The 15,066-nt window shown below is 40.1% G+C and overlaps 2 protein-coding genes across 2 annotated transcripts in view; one reads left to right on the plus strand and one right to left on the minus strand.

Annotated features, from left to right (window-relative positions):
• Window positions 1–5,644: 5,644 nt before the first annotated feature.
• LOC109464687 (protein CMSS1-like) lies at window positions 5,645–10,716 on the plus strand. The gene is made up of 9 exons (XM_019761734.1): window positions 5,645–5,717; window positions 6,349–6,530; window positions 7,161–7,287; window positions 7,578–7,640; window positions 7,780–7,882; window positions 8,651–8,711; window positions 8,944–9,031; window positions 9,549–9,637; window positions 10,292–10,716. The coding sequence occupies exons 1-9, from the start codon at window positions 5,651–5,653 to the stop codon at window positions 10,373–10,375; spliced, it is 864 nt and encodes a 287-aa protein (XP_019617293.1). The 5' UTR covers window positions 5,645–5,650; the 3' UTR covers window positions 10,376–10,716.
• A 3,541-nt stretch (window positions 10,717–14,257) lies between these two features.
• LOC109464689 (glutathione S-transferase A4-like) overlaps window positions 14,258–15,066 on the minus strand; it is an 81,157-nt gene continuing 80,348 nt past the window's right edge. The window contains exon 6 of the mRNA XM_019761735.1: window positions 14,258–14,500. Within this exon, the coding sequence (XP_019617294.1) occupies window positions 14,378–14,500 (123 nt within the window). The 3' untranslated portion in view covers window positions 14,258–14,377. The remainder of the gene's footprint in view (window positions 14,501–15,066) is intronic.

Here is a 15,066-nt window from a genome sequence, read left to right on the forward strand (position 1 = left end):
TAACTGTCTTCGCATCATAATGTCACTACCCAGATTTTGTAGTGCAAGTGAAATGTTTGTATACAATAGGGTTGACACATTTGATGCTACATGGCGTAAACAATGTTACTCATTTATATCCCGTCTATACAAGTAATCAAACAACATTATCCAATCTGTTCTTAAATCTGAAGTGATATTCCGTAGCAGATTCTTTCGCAATAACTGGGCCCGTCTGTACATATAGTCATATTAATCTTTTTCTGATGTAATTGTGTGTGTATTTTATATGTATGTTGTATATGGGCGAGTTATGCCTGAAATAAAGAAATAAAGAAAGAAAGTGAATTACAGTAACAGCTCGCCAGCTCAGCGCCACCGCTTTTATTACTACTTCAAGGATTTCTCATGTTTCACTCTAGCCCCCCTGACCACGCACTTATCCCTATACTGGAGACTGAGCCTTGAGCGATGGCACATCGCCTTTTATATGAATGTGTCCAGAAAACGGTGTTAAATCTTCACCGTTGGTAGCCGCTCTCTAACGCGTGATTTAATAACAGCTACGCCGAAAATAAAGTACAGAATCCCATCGCCGCTGGTGCCAAGGATAATGTCATTAATATGTCTTATCGCTAAATGCTGGCTGGTATCTTTGCGTTTATAGGAGTGCATCCAACCGCGACCTGTAATAGATTCAATTAATCAGAAGCAAAAAGGGGAAAAATAACAAGAAGTCTGCAGCAGAATTCAGCATTGGCGCCTCTCCCACATACTTTCTGACAGACGAAAGATAGGCGACAGTTTAAAAGTTACTTTCAGAAGAGTGTCACTCAACAAGGGATATCTATCATATTAATGTCAGATATATTTTGTCTTCCTGCAAAAAGCAAGGCGTGTACTAACAGTTTTTTTCTAAGAGTCTGGAAATTTTTCATGTTTAAAACGCTACCCTGCTATTAAGGAAGCACCGCTTGTAGCAAGATGCAAGAAACAATGTTTCAGCTAACTTCACCCCACGTACTTTTCCCCAGGCTCCCAGAAAAAGCCATTAGGAGACCGGATACTACGTTTACTGTGTGAAAGCTTTGGATAAAAGCCTCATATGTCCACTGTAATTGTGAGAAACTTCGAATGTGTTTTTTTAGCAGACTAGTACTTCTCCTTGAAACTTCATTTTCCCTGGGCGCTGTGCAAAAAGGCACAACGCATCATGTGAAATGACAGACCAAGGAGCTTTTCCGACACCCGGCGCATCCACAGCGTAAAAGCGGGGGATAAGTCGTTTTTCTCTCCAGTGAACCAATCGCATTTGCTGGGAGCTTTCGAGGTGAAAACAATATTATCAGCTGTCTTCGGTGTGAAACTTTCTTCTTTCTTCAGCCACAAGGCAAAAAGACATTAGACGTCAAGCACTGAGTTATTTGGACGCCGGCCGTGACATTCAGAACACAAAAACGTCGGGCAAAACTTTCATTCCGACCAAGCTGCTACATGATTGCGGAAAAGCTCGGAAAGTGGAGGCGATGTTTTCAACTCATTTCATCTGGAAGCCTCAGCTCCCCGAGGCACAGGGTAAAAACACATTAGCGCAGCTATTTGGACACCAGCTTTCAAAATTCAGACAATAAAAGTGGCCAACTTTCCGGACGCAAGTCTACAACTATGTAGTGTAGTGTAGTGTAGTGTAGTACAATGCAGGGCTGTGGTAAGCTGTGCTATGCTATGCTGTGCTATGCTGTGTCGTTGTGCTATACTGTGCTGTGTTATGTTGTGCTATGCTATGCTATGCTGTCCTGTGTTGTATTGTCTTGTGCTGTGCTGTTGTGCTGCGCTGTGTCGTGCTGTGTTGTGCTGTGCTATGCTTTGCTAGCATGCTGTGCTGTGTTATGCTATGCTGTGTAATGCTGTGCTGTGCTGTGTTGTGCTATGCTGTGTTGTGTTGTGTTGTACTGTTCTCTGTTGTGCTGTGTTGTGCTGTTTTGTTGTGTCCTGTCCCACATTCATAACCTTCTGGACTACCAACTAATCAAAAGATGATGACCAGATGATATGTACTAGTATATGAATGTGTCTGAGTAAGAACAAACAGAGCAGTGCTTTTAGGCTAGACTATGTGAAAACAATCATTATGCATTTCTAGTTCTTCTTTTGTTCTTCAACTTATAGTTCTTCGGTGGAATGTGAAAGTTCAGTAAATGATTCCAGGGGCGTGCTTGCAATTGACCCCGCAGACACGTAACGCTGCTACCGCCTGACCTGAGTTCAACACGCGGCCATCTAATTTCCTCCGCACGTCCAATGATGATGATGGCTATCTGCATGACAGTGGGGAGAAAGAGAGAAAGAGAGAACGAATGAACTGAATATTGGCAATTATATCATATGGTCATTTAAGCTCCTGTCATCAGTGATCCGGTATTACATTAGTTTGGAATTCTTTTTTCCATATGATTTGAAGGAAAATATGAAATGTAATGAAAGAACAGTATTTATTTGGAGATTCCAGTAGACTGAACCCAGCATGCCATGTTGACAGTCCGAGCCTCTACCAGGAGTCAAAAAACGACTGGAAAGAGTAGAAATTGACCAAATAGACAGATAACATGCCATCAGAGTCTCGAGAGTTCTTCTGCTGAAGGAGTACAGTTTGCCGCTCAGCGGACCAACTCTCCTGGCATGTCATCTGTTTATTTGGTCAATTTCTACTCTTTCCCTCCGCTTCTAAACCTTGGTAGAGCCTAGAAAGTCCAGTTGATCTGATATATGTCACGTTCTACATGTAGTAGACAGACGTGAAGGCTTGTTTAACAAAATACGGGATGTTTGAGACATTCAGATTGGAAGATTTTAAGAAGGTCGGCTTTCTTAGTGACCCAGGTGGAACGGGAAAGTCGCTGACGTGACTGTCGAAGACAGAAGTTCTACTGCAGATGTTTCTTCCGTGTCCTCGCGGGGGTACGTTACGCAATGGTCGATAAAAGATGTAGCCGAGTTAATCCTTCCATTATCAAGTTTTTTTAAAGTTTGAAAGTTTCGCAAGAAGAAAGGAAAAGTACTGCTTGAAGTTCCACACACATTTTAAATGAAGGCCGCAATAGCTGTGCACCCTGGGCGGGATGCCCTAGGTAGGGCTTTGCCCAGTATCGTATAGAACTAGAACTAGAAGGAAAAGACAGGGAAATTCACTAAAATAAGGTATTGAAAGTACCGAATAATTTGAACACATAGGGCGATTCTACGGTAAACTTGTGAAGATATTGAAAAAAACAACAACTAAACAATAGTACTGTAGATGCCAGTGTATATGTGCAAAACGCTTTGCAACAAAAAACTGCTGACTACAATAAATTAATTGAGAAAACCTAAACCGTATCCAACTATAAGCAACGTCATTGCACACTGCGTATATGAAAAGCCCATACGTACAGCTAAAAGGCAAAAATTGTCAAGTTGCAAAAGATTTTGCCAAACAAATCACAAAAAGCGGCAGGAATAAGCTGACAACTTCCTGTATAAAAAATGTCAGACTGCCTAAAGGAACGAAGATAGCTTAGATCACAATTCTTGGGTTGAGTTACAGGTGACAGATTATTCGCAATGCAGCACGAATGGCGTCCTGTGCCTCCTCATAGCAGAGTAGTCAACCCCTACTTCGCATAGCTATAGCCGCAAGAGAATAATAGAAAATATAGCTTACACCGGTCGTAGACTTGGCTTGACTTCTCTCACCTTTGTTTGAAAGATCTAATTTCCAGGATTTATAACCGTGCCAAAAGAAGGACAAAGCCTACATCATAACATCCAATATCTCGGCCTGAAAGCTTCTTATAGCATCATTCAAGCTTCAAGCGACTTCATCCTTTTACAGCATTTGTAGCTCCCTCGCACATTGTGAAGGTGGCAGTTTCAATTTATCATGTAGCCACATAAGATACCTCCTTCATGTAACGGCTTGGTGTTTCTTATATTGCCTGGCCTGCTTGACATTTATTTGATGTTGTAATAAAACAGCACCTATGTGACCCTTTTTTGGGAGTACTAGCTCAATGTTAGTAGAGTGGCTTTGGTGGTGAAATCGTTTTATCAAAGAGGATTTACTGGCGAAAACATAAGGGCTACGTTGAGGAAATGGAACCTTATAGGTGCAATACATTGTATGTAACATTTTTGCACGAAAAAATCTTCGTGTGATTGTAATTTGCTTCCATTTTTCAACATATTTGTGCAATTAAATCTCACATTTCGGACATTTGCGGTTGGCGCTAAAACAGCACCCACAAGCAAGGCGCACTCAATTTGTGGCACCATCACAAAATACCAGAATGTAAACAAACATGGCTGACAGCCGCATTTAAACACACTCGTAAGGTGTCGTATTATGGCACCTCCACTTCCTAGATCGACACTTCTTTCCAACGTAGTAGGGTTGATTCAACTCATTTTGCAAAGACCACAAAATTTACTTTTTTTGTATCGTCATAATGTTACATAATGCAGCTTTAAGGATATGACATGTCGAACAGATTTCTAGAGGAATCCAGAAATGTCTATGGTGGAGACCCAAAATAATGAACCTATCTCTGGACCTCACCAACCATGCTCTCATCAGTCTCATCAAGTCCCATTGCCACTCCTACAGCTTAGGCCATGTTGATTTGATTATATGGATGACATCCTCTGTGAACCTTAACTGATGCGAGCGTGCGAATAAAAAAAGTTTGGCAAAAAATAAAAGTTGCCTTCATTCTGAAATCTACGTGGTCATAAAGTTGAACAAACTACTAAACATACAGAATCTTTATTTTTATTCCTTCACATTTTTTATTTCCTTGGAATTGATTTGGCATTCTGTGATCGCCCTCCATATTTTTTGCAATCTTTGTACATTTTGCAGTTGCTTTGCACGATTTACAGTACGGTCGAAAACTTTCTTTTCTTTTCTTTTTTTGGAAACGGGCAAAAATGCATGCGCGCGTGGATGTCATCCATATAATCAAATCAACATGGCCTTACCGACGATTACTACCAACTCTGCTCCCGGTAGATGCCCGTTCATTACGCCGGTATGCGTGTCTAGCTTCCGCGGAAATCCCCGAATGAACCGACTGTCCACCTTAAGTGAAGACATTGCACTGGTTCAATCCATCAATTCGCACTAGAAGGTCTTTCTAATTTGTATCAGCAGACATGTTTCGTGCTACAAAAAAAGCACGCACAAACTGCACTGAATTTGTGGCACCACCACCGAAAATGCCAGAATGCCGACTTGTATTTCGGAGTATCAGCATTGAATATTTTGATCAGGAAGGCCGTTTACCCACTTTTTTTGTAATGCTATTATTTTTTATTGAAATAAAAGAAAGATCATAACATGATGCTATTATATTTCGTTATCACTTGACTAAGAAAAATACATGTATCAATCCATTAACTGGTGGTAAGACCACGCACATATTCTCTTGACGATTTGGACCAATCGTTTTGCAATGAAATGAAGTAAAAAGACAGAATAGGGTGAATTATTTGCAGCCACGGTTCCCTGGGTTTTAGACCTGCACTTAGTAAAACAGCTACTGGATGGCGCTACTGAGTGTACCATGAACACCAGTTTTGTGCTGCATTCTGTAAACGAATCGTTAGGGGCGCTTTTAGACTATGCAAGTCCAAAATGGCGGACGATCTGCAGGATGAATGGTGGCTACAAGACGACGAAGACGATTCTGCGAACAAGAAAGGTTTGCTGCTGGGTAGTTTCATGTTCATAACATCTTCAGTGTACCTTTGTTTATATGGTTTGGATGAAAAAGTGCACCGACCTTGTGTTTTTTAAATAGCCTACCCTTATTGTTGCCCCCCCTCCCCCTTTGGGAAAAAAATAGAAGCACGTGTGAGAGGGGTGTGTTCAGACACGATCGAATCGACATAAAAGTTGTTTAACAGTTACACGCAGATTGTTAACAAAGTGATAACTAATGTCATTAGTTTGCCACTTTTTGCCTCCATGAAAAATGGAGGTATATATATTGTTTTTCGTGTGTCTGTGTGTGTCCGTCTTTGTGTCTTTCTGTGTGTGTGTTTATGTTTCCGCACATTTGTAGTCATCATAACTTCAAAACGCCTTTATGGACTGTGATGATATTCGGTATGTTGGTAGGTCGTAGGAAGACAAAGGTCAAGGTCAAATATGGGTCTCCTGTTGGCTGACTTTGGTACTGCAGCAGAACATCCGGCTTTTGTATCTTTTGTCCTGAACATGCTATGGTCTAATTTTTGGTGACAGATAGCTTTTCCTGTCAGGAATAAGTGGTGTGGGTTTTGTCTACATATTTCATGGAGGTATGAGATCTCTGAATTCTTTTTTTTCAGTTGAACCTCCACAGTTGAATACAGACAACCGTAAACCAGCAAAGACAAAGTTAAAGAAGACTCCTAAGAGTAAGAGTAAGACTATCACAAGAAGCAGACCTGTCCAAGACACCGGCAAGAGGAAGCTAGACGATGTACCTGACTCAGCTGTCTCAAAGAAAAACAAAAGAAGAAGGAATAAGGTGGGCATAATACATATCAATACCCAAATACATTGACCTTTCAATGAATTTCGAAAAAAAAAAAAGTTTATGGTTCTAAATGTTCCAATTTTGTGCCAGACAAAAAATGTATTTGTTAGATGACAAAATGTAGACAAAGCAATTTCAGGGAAGTAACAGTGACACTGAATTCAGAGTCAATTTTCTTTAATGTAAGCTAAATTTACCCTATTCCATAGCATACTGATGAGGCAAAAAAAAATGTTGCTGATGGAAAACAATTGCATACGCTGGTTGTAGTTCTAGCTATTTATTGTTGGTACCAAAAAATAAAGGGTCATATAGCTTGTTTTTGGACTACTTGAAACCCTTTCCTCATCCCAGATATTCTTTATTTTGCCATCCTGAAATTGCATTAAATGCCTTTAACATTATACCAGAAAACTAAGTTGAAACCAAATTTTGCTACTGCTTCACCTTACATGTATAATTGATAGAGCATGAGCAATGGTCATAGGGATAGTGTTGATATGAAGGGTACATAAAATGTATTTTTTTTCCTGCTGCTATGTCTTAAAATTGGATTTGAAACACTATACTGAACCATCCATGCCAGTGTTCTTTACAACGAACTAACCTCTGTTGTCACAGAAAAAGATCAGTGAGCAGCTCCCATCAGAGCCCTCCATGCCAGACCCAGCTGATGTGATGTCAATTCTCCTAAGGGGTCAGAAGCTGGAGCTGACAGCAGTAGAGATGGAGGAACTCAAACTGGAAGGTAGGGAGAATTTATTCTTTCATCTGTTCACTCTCCATTTGTTGTCATCTAAATTCAAGAGCTTTGAGACAACGTTTTCAGCCTCAAAATACAAAATATGTTTTTAGAAAATATTAGGTTTTGCAGGTTCTTTTATCCACAACCATTTGTTTTAGATGAGCCAACATTTCGAAAAGCTAATGATTAAAATGACTGGTTTACTGTGAACAGTCATCAAATCAAGTCTATTCAATCATTTACCAACCTGATGAAATTATTTAAGAAAGGAAAATGTTTTTCTTTTTCTCCAGACAAGCACTTCTTGTCCCCAAATGACTTTTCCCACCCAAATATTTCATCATATCTTCAAGAAGGTAAGAGCTTGTAGTTGTACACTTATTATATACTTCTTCACTTTTTTCTTACCTTCAAGTTCAACCTACGTCCACATAATTTTCACATGTTCTCAATTTCATATTATTTTTTTTCTAATGACATCCCCTTTTTGTATAGTTGTTCCAGACTGGTCGTCCCTTGTAGACCCCCACGAAGCCAAGGGTGCCCCCTTGGTAATAGTCTTGACTGGTGCAGCCAAAAGAGCTGTTGATTTGAATAGGTAGGTGCCCCTTAATACTAACTTGTAGTTCTATTGGATTTAGCAGCCCCTGGATGCGGAAAGATAGCTTTTGTATATATACAAGTAATTACCTGTACCAGACAAATTTTATCTGCACCACTTAAAATTTAGCACACTAAAAACTCAAAACTGTTTAGAAACCATTGCTTCATTGTTTCATAGGTGCACGTGGTAACAATCCCTCTCTCTATATATATACAACAAACAAAAATCCACATACACCTACATTTGTATATAAACCTAATACATGGACCAGTGCAGGTTAGGTGCAGGTAGACATCAGAAATTCCCTCACAGCTCCAATTTTACCTGCACTAACCTGCATATACCCAGTACATGGACCAGTGCAGGTTAGGTGCAGGTAGACATTAGAAATTCTTACACAGCTCCAATTTTACCTGCACTAACCTGCATATACCCAGTACATGGACCAGTGCAGGTTAGGTGCAGGTAGACATCAGAAATACCTGCACAGCTCCAATTTTACCTACGCTAACCTGCATATACCCAGTACATGGACCAGTGCAGGTTAGGTGCAGGTAGACATCAGATATACCTGCACAGCTCCAATTGTACTTGCACTAAGTGATTACACATTATACATTCGCTTTGTTTCAGACAAAAATATGACTAGTAAGAGTTTGTAATGTACTACACCAAGACTATTGAAAACAATATTTAGTTTTCAAATCAATTTTTTATCATGACCACTAAACAAATTATCCCTTTATAAAATCTTTTCCACAGAGATTCTACAACTTTCAGAGGGAAGGCAAGGTCTATAAAACTGTTTGCCAAACACATCAAGGTAACGTTACATGAACAATGACTGTTGTCAGTTTTGACTTTTCTGTGTTCATTTTGTGAAGCGTATACTATACTATATGGTATTCAGATGTTTAGTTCAAGGTGATTGCTACATACATAACATATTTACTGTGTCTCATACCCACAATTCTTGTTTCTATCTTAAAAAAGCTTAGGAAAGATGTAATATATTATAGGCTTGAGTCCATGTAGCTGCACTTTTGTCCTTTCAGGTGCAAGATCAGGTGGAACAGCTGTCTAAACAGGTGGTGCACCTGGCAGTGGGGACACCTGCAAGGGTAGCCACTCTCGTGGAGGAAGGTAGAAACACAGCCTTTAATTACCATTATTTTCAAGCCTGTAGCCATATTCATTGCTGATGATAACTAGTGAGAAATAATGGAAAAACAGCTAGTTTGTGTTAGCCTACCAGGCTTTGGGGAGGCATCTGGAAAGAGTAGAAATTGTCCAAATAGAGAGATAACATGCTGGTAGAGTTGGGCTGCTGGTTGGTCTGCTGTACTCTCTAGCAGACCAACTCCCCTGTCATGTTATCTCTATTTAGTCAATTTCTACTCTTTCCACCCTCCTCCACCCTAGGGTTCAAAGATGGCACCCACAGTGTCATCTGTTAACACATTGGGACAGTCTACAATAGGACATGATCTCTAAAATTTGTATCTCCGTCATATCTTGTCCATGTGCTTTGTGTAAGAAGACCAGATTCTAGGTCCCTTGGGTGGCTGTCTTTAGACAAGTTTGAATATAAAAGTGTGCAAATATCAGAGATTGATCTAATGGCACCACCATGCACTATAACCTACTGTGTTGTGTTCAGATGCTCTGAGGTTGGACCATGTGAGATGTGTAGTTCTGGACTGGACCTACCGAGATGTCAAACTCAGGAGGCTCTGTGACATTCCAGAGGTCAGTGTGGTTACAATCCTGGCAGTTATCTTCTTTCTTGCTTTTTTCTATCTTTTGTGCTCCCCCCCTCATTCACTCACAGTCACCCATTCTCACACTCACTATAATAAATAGATGATGCTAGAGTTTGAGAAGTACATTTTTTATTCATTACTAAGGCCATACCAATTTAATTTGTTGGTTCTGGATTGTTTCAGAAAAATATGAAGCGATAGGGCGAAAAAAGAAATAAAATAAAAACAGGTCAAGGCATCCTATTATAGCCCCAAATGGTATGATAGGGGCCATGAAGTCAACACAAAAGGCTGGGTTAATAATATTTAAACAATGAATTTTGAACTTTTGATCAAACCACTGCATTGATAGATGGAAAAACTGTAAAAACTAGGAAGAAAAGGACTTTCCTCAACTGTTGAGGGCAAAACATAAGCTAGTGTGCTACATGGAAGGGCAGTTATACTAGCTATACAGATACAGGTACAGAAGCTGGTGTGTTATGCCTTAGGGTGGTTATACAGACCACAGTTACAGATACAGATGCAGATTCATGCTACCAATATGATGAGTTTGAGTTTGAGTGAGTGAAATATTCCATAGTGCATACAATGCTAAACACTTTAGTGCCTAACTTTGATGTTTCTTTTTACATTTCAGGTACGAGGTGATCTGTTCCAGCTTTTCAGGAAACATCTCATACCACTAGCGAAGGATGGTCTACTGAAGTTTGGGCTTTTCTAGACCTAAATAGAGAAATCTTGTCTTAGCCAATGTACCAAAAAGACTACCTGCATTATTTGAAGCTCAACAACATCTATATATCCAAACACAGGTTTCTAACAGAAGCAAAACTGATATTTTTTTAGTCGGATAAGAAGCTGTCTTTAACAAAAATCTGTTCAAAATGAATGTGACTGCACACTACCTGAATATGGAATCATTACACTGAGGAGTATTTTGAAACTACAGATCCTGAGTTCAATGGTGTAGTATACCCTGCAGTACTGAGCAAGATTACTAGGTGGCATCACTGAGTGGAGACCAGAATACGGATGATCATAATAAAGCGAGGTGTGGCACGTGTATAACGTTTGTTTGTCATCTATTCGTCTTTGGTTACAAAATAGACACAAATTATCGTTTGCAATATAGATAGCTGTGACCAGAGACATTGTACTTGCTGTGACATTTGTCTTTTAACTACCTATTTGCCCCAACAACTTATTTGCCCCAAGAAGGAGAAAAGAATGTGTTTTTTTGGTATTAGTATTTGTTCATTATTATATACTAGTATACTGCTTAGATTATTGGTCCATATGAAGGTAGCAACATTACTGTAGTGTGTGTTTGAGTTAGGACATTGTGCCAATGACTTTTTGACACTACATCAACACAAAAGAAACGGTCCATTGTGTAACCTTTCACCATGTATTATCTATATATATATGCATCCATGGCTGGCAAAAAAATAAGGAGGAAAAAAAGTTGAAAATATCTTTATTCACCCACAGATAGCTATTTATAGACAAGTTATGCAGGGTTCCTGAGGATGTCATCCATATAATCAAAACAACATGGCCCAGCATGGTTGGAGAAAAAGTTCGGCAGTGTTCAGGATACTATATCCGGCTGTGTGTGCCAGGGTTTTTAACCTTTACCTTTTCTCTCTGGCAGTAGAGATAGATCCCATGACAAACATCACATAACCCTCTGTATGACAGGTGAGATACCACAATAAACCTCCGCTTCAGTTAGACAAGACAGTCTACTGGACAGTTCCAATCCCTCCGTGCACCCGTACACATGGTAACATCACTAAACATTTGCAGACGCATCAGTACAAAATGTCACAGATGGCCCTGGATTAGGAAAAAGAGTAAAAATGTTGACTTTTTGCCCACACTGGTATTTGCGATGATCTCTCTAAAAGGTTTGCTGTGCTTTTATTTAATCGTGTGGACAGTTTTAAGGATGGACGTTGTCAAAACAACGTACTGTATTAACATAAAGCAATTTGAGCGTACCTAAGAGCTCTATGCTCCAATAGAGATCAAATGACGTGTGTCTTTGGCGTGTGCTATGTGTAGCCTCCTTCGCAGACTTGTAGGGTGGCAGCGTTATTACCTTCGCCAAGAAGGTTATGTTTTCAGTAGCGTTTGTGCGTGGTTTAGCAAGATAACTCGAGAAGCAGAGGATGGATTGGAATGAAACTTGGTAGGTGGGTAGGTCTTCATGAGACCTAGAAATGATTAGATTTTGGGCCCCCTGGCGGCTTTCCTAGGTACATGTACTTAAGCTGAACTTCCAGTTTTGATATCTCATGTTCTGGACATGCTAGGGTCACGAATTTTGGTTGGTAGATAACTCTTGGGGTAGGGAAGAAGTGACATGAGTTTGGGTTGTCCTAGCGGCTTGTTCTGGAACTGCAGGAGCATTTGTTGAAAAAAAAAAATTGAAGGACGATACTGAGGGAGTTAGGGGCGAAACCGTTCTCTCCCCGGCAAAACTCCCTCGGCGGCAAAACCGTCCCTCTGCGGCATAACTCGCGTCGCTCCCCGAAAAAAAATAATACCGCCGCCACCCTACAAGTCTGCGAAGGGGGCTATGCTATGTGCACTATTTAGCATTTCCAATTGTTGTAGATGTAAGCTTTTTTTTCAATCAAAGAACCGTTTCTATGATGTTTATATTTGGTATAAGGAAATGATTGCATAGAAACGCTCGTTCGCCCTACAAAGGTGAGGAAATATTGGCGTTAAGAGAAGGACATGCATTTGATGTTTTCATTCGCCCACCCCCTTCATTTGCTTCTACTTTATACAGTCACACGGTGTGTGGTAACACATTGTATAACAACAATAAATATGTTTTTTAAGCTGGTCAGGGGCCAAGATGGGAATACGTATAAGTGGCGTGAGTGTGATGACGATGTGTGGCTCAAATAACTGGTCACCTTAGTGACTTGAATTGGACTAAATGTTAACACTAGGGAAGCAACGCTTGGGATGCTTGATACTGATGAGTTATACGAACCGAAATAGTGTTTGGTTTTTGTATACTTCGTTTATATCTATATTGTAATTATACGACTGATTGTAACTGAACTGAAGAATTTGCAAAGACCCGGCCCCTGACCTACCTCCCCTTGACCTCTTGAAAAACGGCTCAGGCCGAAGATACGTACCGCTACACACATGTACTGTACATTTTCAAGGTGAAATAAAGGTTGAAAAAAAAACTATGTTGCAAAGGGGCCAGGTGAAAACAGGAATGCTGAACATGCCTGACGCACAGAATAGATATAACAATGGGCCTGAGCTCTGATACAAAATGTAAACAAGAAGAAATCTAAGATTTCATACCTCCGGGTTTATATAGGTATAGTATTTAGGAAGTTTTTGCAATATGATGTCTCTATTCTAGACGATGCGTTTATTATCATTATGTAACGGTGGTCCTGGTAATTTAGATGTATGTCACTGATACATGTGTATTTCAAACCTTTATGTTTTTTTTAAATAGCTGTTAAAAGTACAAAGAATGTTACAGCTGCGAACATACATGTACAAACATCGGCCAAGAACAGAGCCCTTCCGCGGAAGGATATCTCCTTCCCCGAGGCAATTATTTGCATGCCACCCAACCGTCGAACGTAATACTCCGCGTGAAACCGGAGGCCTTCTCGACCCCTGTAAAATTACGGAGATTTAAAAATCTCATTATAGTATAATTAGAATCTATTAAACATTATTGGTGCTTTCATTCACTACTATTTCTGTCAACCAATAATTGAATGACTTAAAACCTTACCTATAGAGTACGACAAGAAATGTTTTCTAATTTACTTTTAAAGCAGCCAATTTTAGGCCAATTCCCGGGTACATTATGTTGTCTGGAGTTGTGTTGATGGTACATTAGTACAGCAGGTATTCCCATGGGGTTTGTCAGACGTAATTTGGCGCCTCTTCCATCAGAGGTACTTGACTGGACTGTCCGACCCTTTCATGTTTACTTTAATTTCATTACTGATGAGCTTTTTGAGTTAAAGGCATCCAGTGCAGTTTTTAGGGCTTACAAACCCGATTTTTCAAAGTCAACATTCTAGTCACTTATCTACATACTTAGTTGAAACCACACTGTCCCAATGTATAGTGACCCCCATGGAGCAAAAATACCAAAGATTCTGACGAAAAATGGTTACTGGAAGGGCCCTTGGCTGATTATTAGGGTACCGCCCATAGAATAAAGGACTCGTCTTGGGGCTAGTTTCTACAGTTTTAAATACTCAAAGTATGAAATACAGATTGAAATGTGCATATGTGGCAGTATGTGTCAATATCATAAAGATTGCCTTATTCAGAATATGTCCAGTTTTGCTGCACTGAAATCGCATTGAATGCATGTAAACTCACACAGACAACTGCAGGTCTTTCTGTACTTAGTGTACAGCGTTGCATAGTTCTAGTGAAAAGCTGTGTTAGTGTTATTCTGTTTACCGTTGGAGGTGTGAATTAATTACATGTAGAATCGACCACAAAAGGTACAAGTCATGTCAAACGCTATAACTTTATTTCATCTTTTATTTATCGAGGCATTGATTTATATTGTGCGCAACAGTACCTCCTTTGTTATTTATTCAAAAGTATCACGCGAATTTCAAACAAATAATCAAGCAATGTGCTGCTTTGTGCGGTCTTTGGTTGGCAGAGGTAGTGCTGGATGACGTCACATCCGGAATGTACGTCACTTCCGTCCCAGGACAGTGTCGACGGAGTCGCGGTACACGGCGTCGGGCGGCGGCTTCCTCTGTCCTCCCGACAGGAACTTCGCCATGTTGGGGAGGGCGGACACCCGGTCTCGGAACTCCTGTAGGGCGGGAGAACATGACAAGTTTATTATGTTTACCGAAGGAAAACATATTGAGTAAAGCAAGGACATTATACACACATATATCTGTGTATAATGTCCTTACGTAAAGAGACTCTTTTTTTACACAACCAAGTCTTTTATACAGCCAAGCCTCAGTGTCATACCGACCTGATGAAACTATTCACGGAAGAAAAAAATATTGTTTTTGCTCAGTTTCTTCTTCTTCTTCTTCCGTTCCAAACACTATAATTATTAAGGTCAATGACCAGGACCAGACGTCTCTCACCACGGTAACTGGTTACATAGTGTTGCAAGTGCCATGCAGAACTTCATACTTCATAAAGTGTGATAAAGAAGACAACAAAACTTCCCACAACATCAAATAAAATGAGAACATATACACATATATCTTCCAGATGAAATAAGCCTATATTTCTTGCGTCCGTCAGCCACCCCCGTTGAGCTGAAAAACGGTTTGTCCCTATAACCCTTGTCACCATTAAACGACGTGACAACGGTGGTTTAAAAGAATACAGTGGACCACACGGAGATGAGCTATCGAT

The sequence above is a fragment of the Branchiostoma belcheri genome, unplaced genomic scaffold, assembly GCF_001625305.1.
Source record: "Branchiostoma belcheri isolate BF01 breed outbred unplaced genomic scaffold, Haploidv18h27 scaffold14, whole genome shotgun sequence".
Classification (NCBI taxonomy): Eukaryota; Metazoa; Chordata; class Leptocardii; order Amphioxiformes; family Branchiostomatidae; genus Branchiostoma; species Branchiostoma belcheri.

Bases quoted from the DNA above. Each gene is read 5' to 3' on its own strand.
- LOC109464687 (XM_019761734.1), top strand. From the start codon at position 5,651: ATGGCGGACGATCTGCAGGATGAATGGTGGCTACAAGACGACGAAGAC. The intron at 5,718-6,348 runs GTTTGCTGCTGG...CTTTTTTTTCAG, and splicing joins CGATTCTGCGAACAAGAAAG to TTGAACCTCCACAGTTGAAT. The intron at 7,641-7,779 runs GTAAGAGCTTGT...CTTTTTGTATAG, and splicing joins TTCATCATATCTTCAAGAAG to TTGTTCCAGACTGGTCGTCC.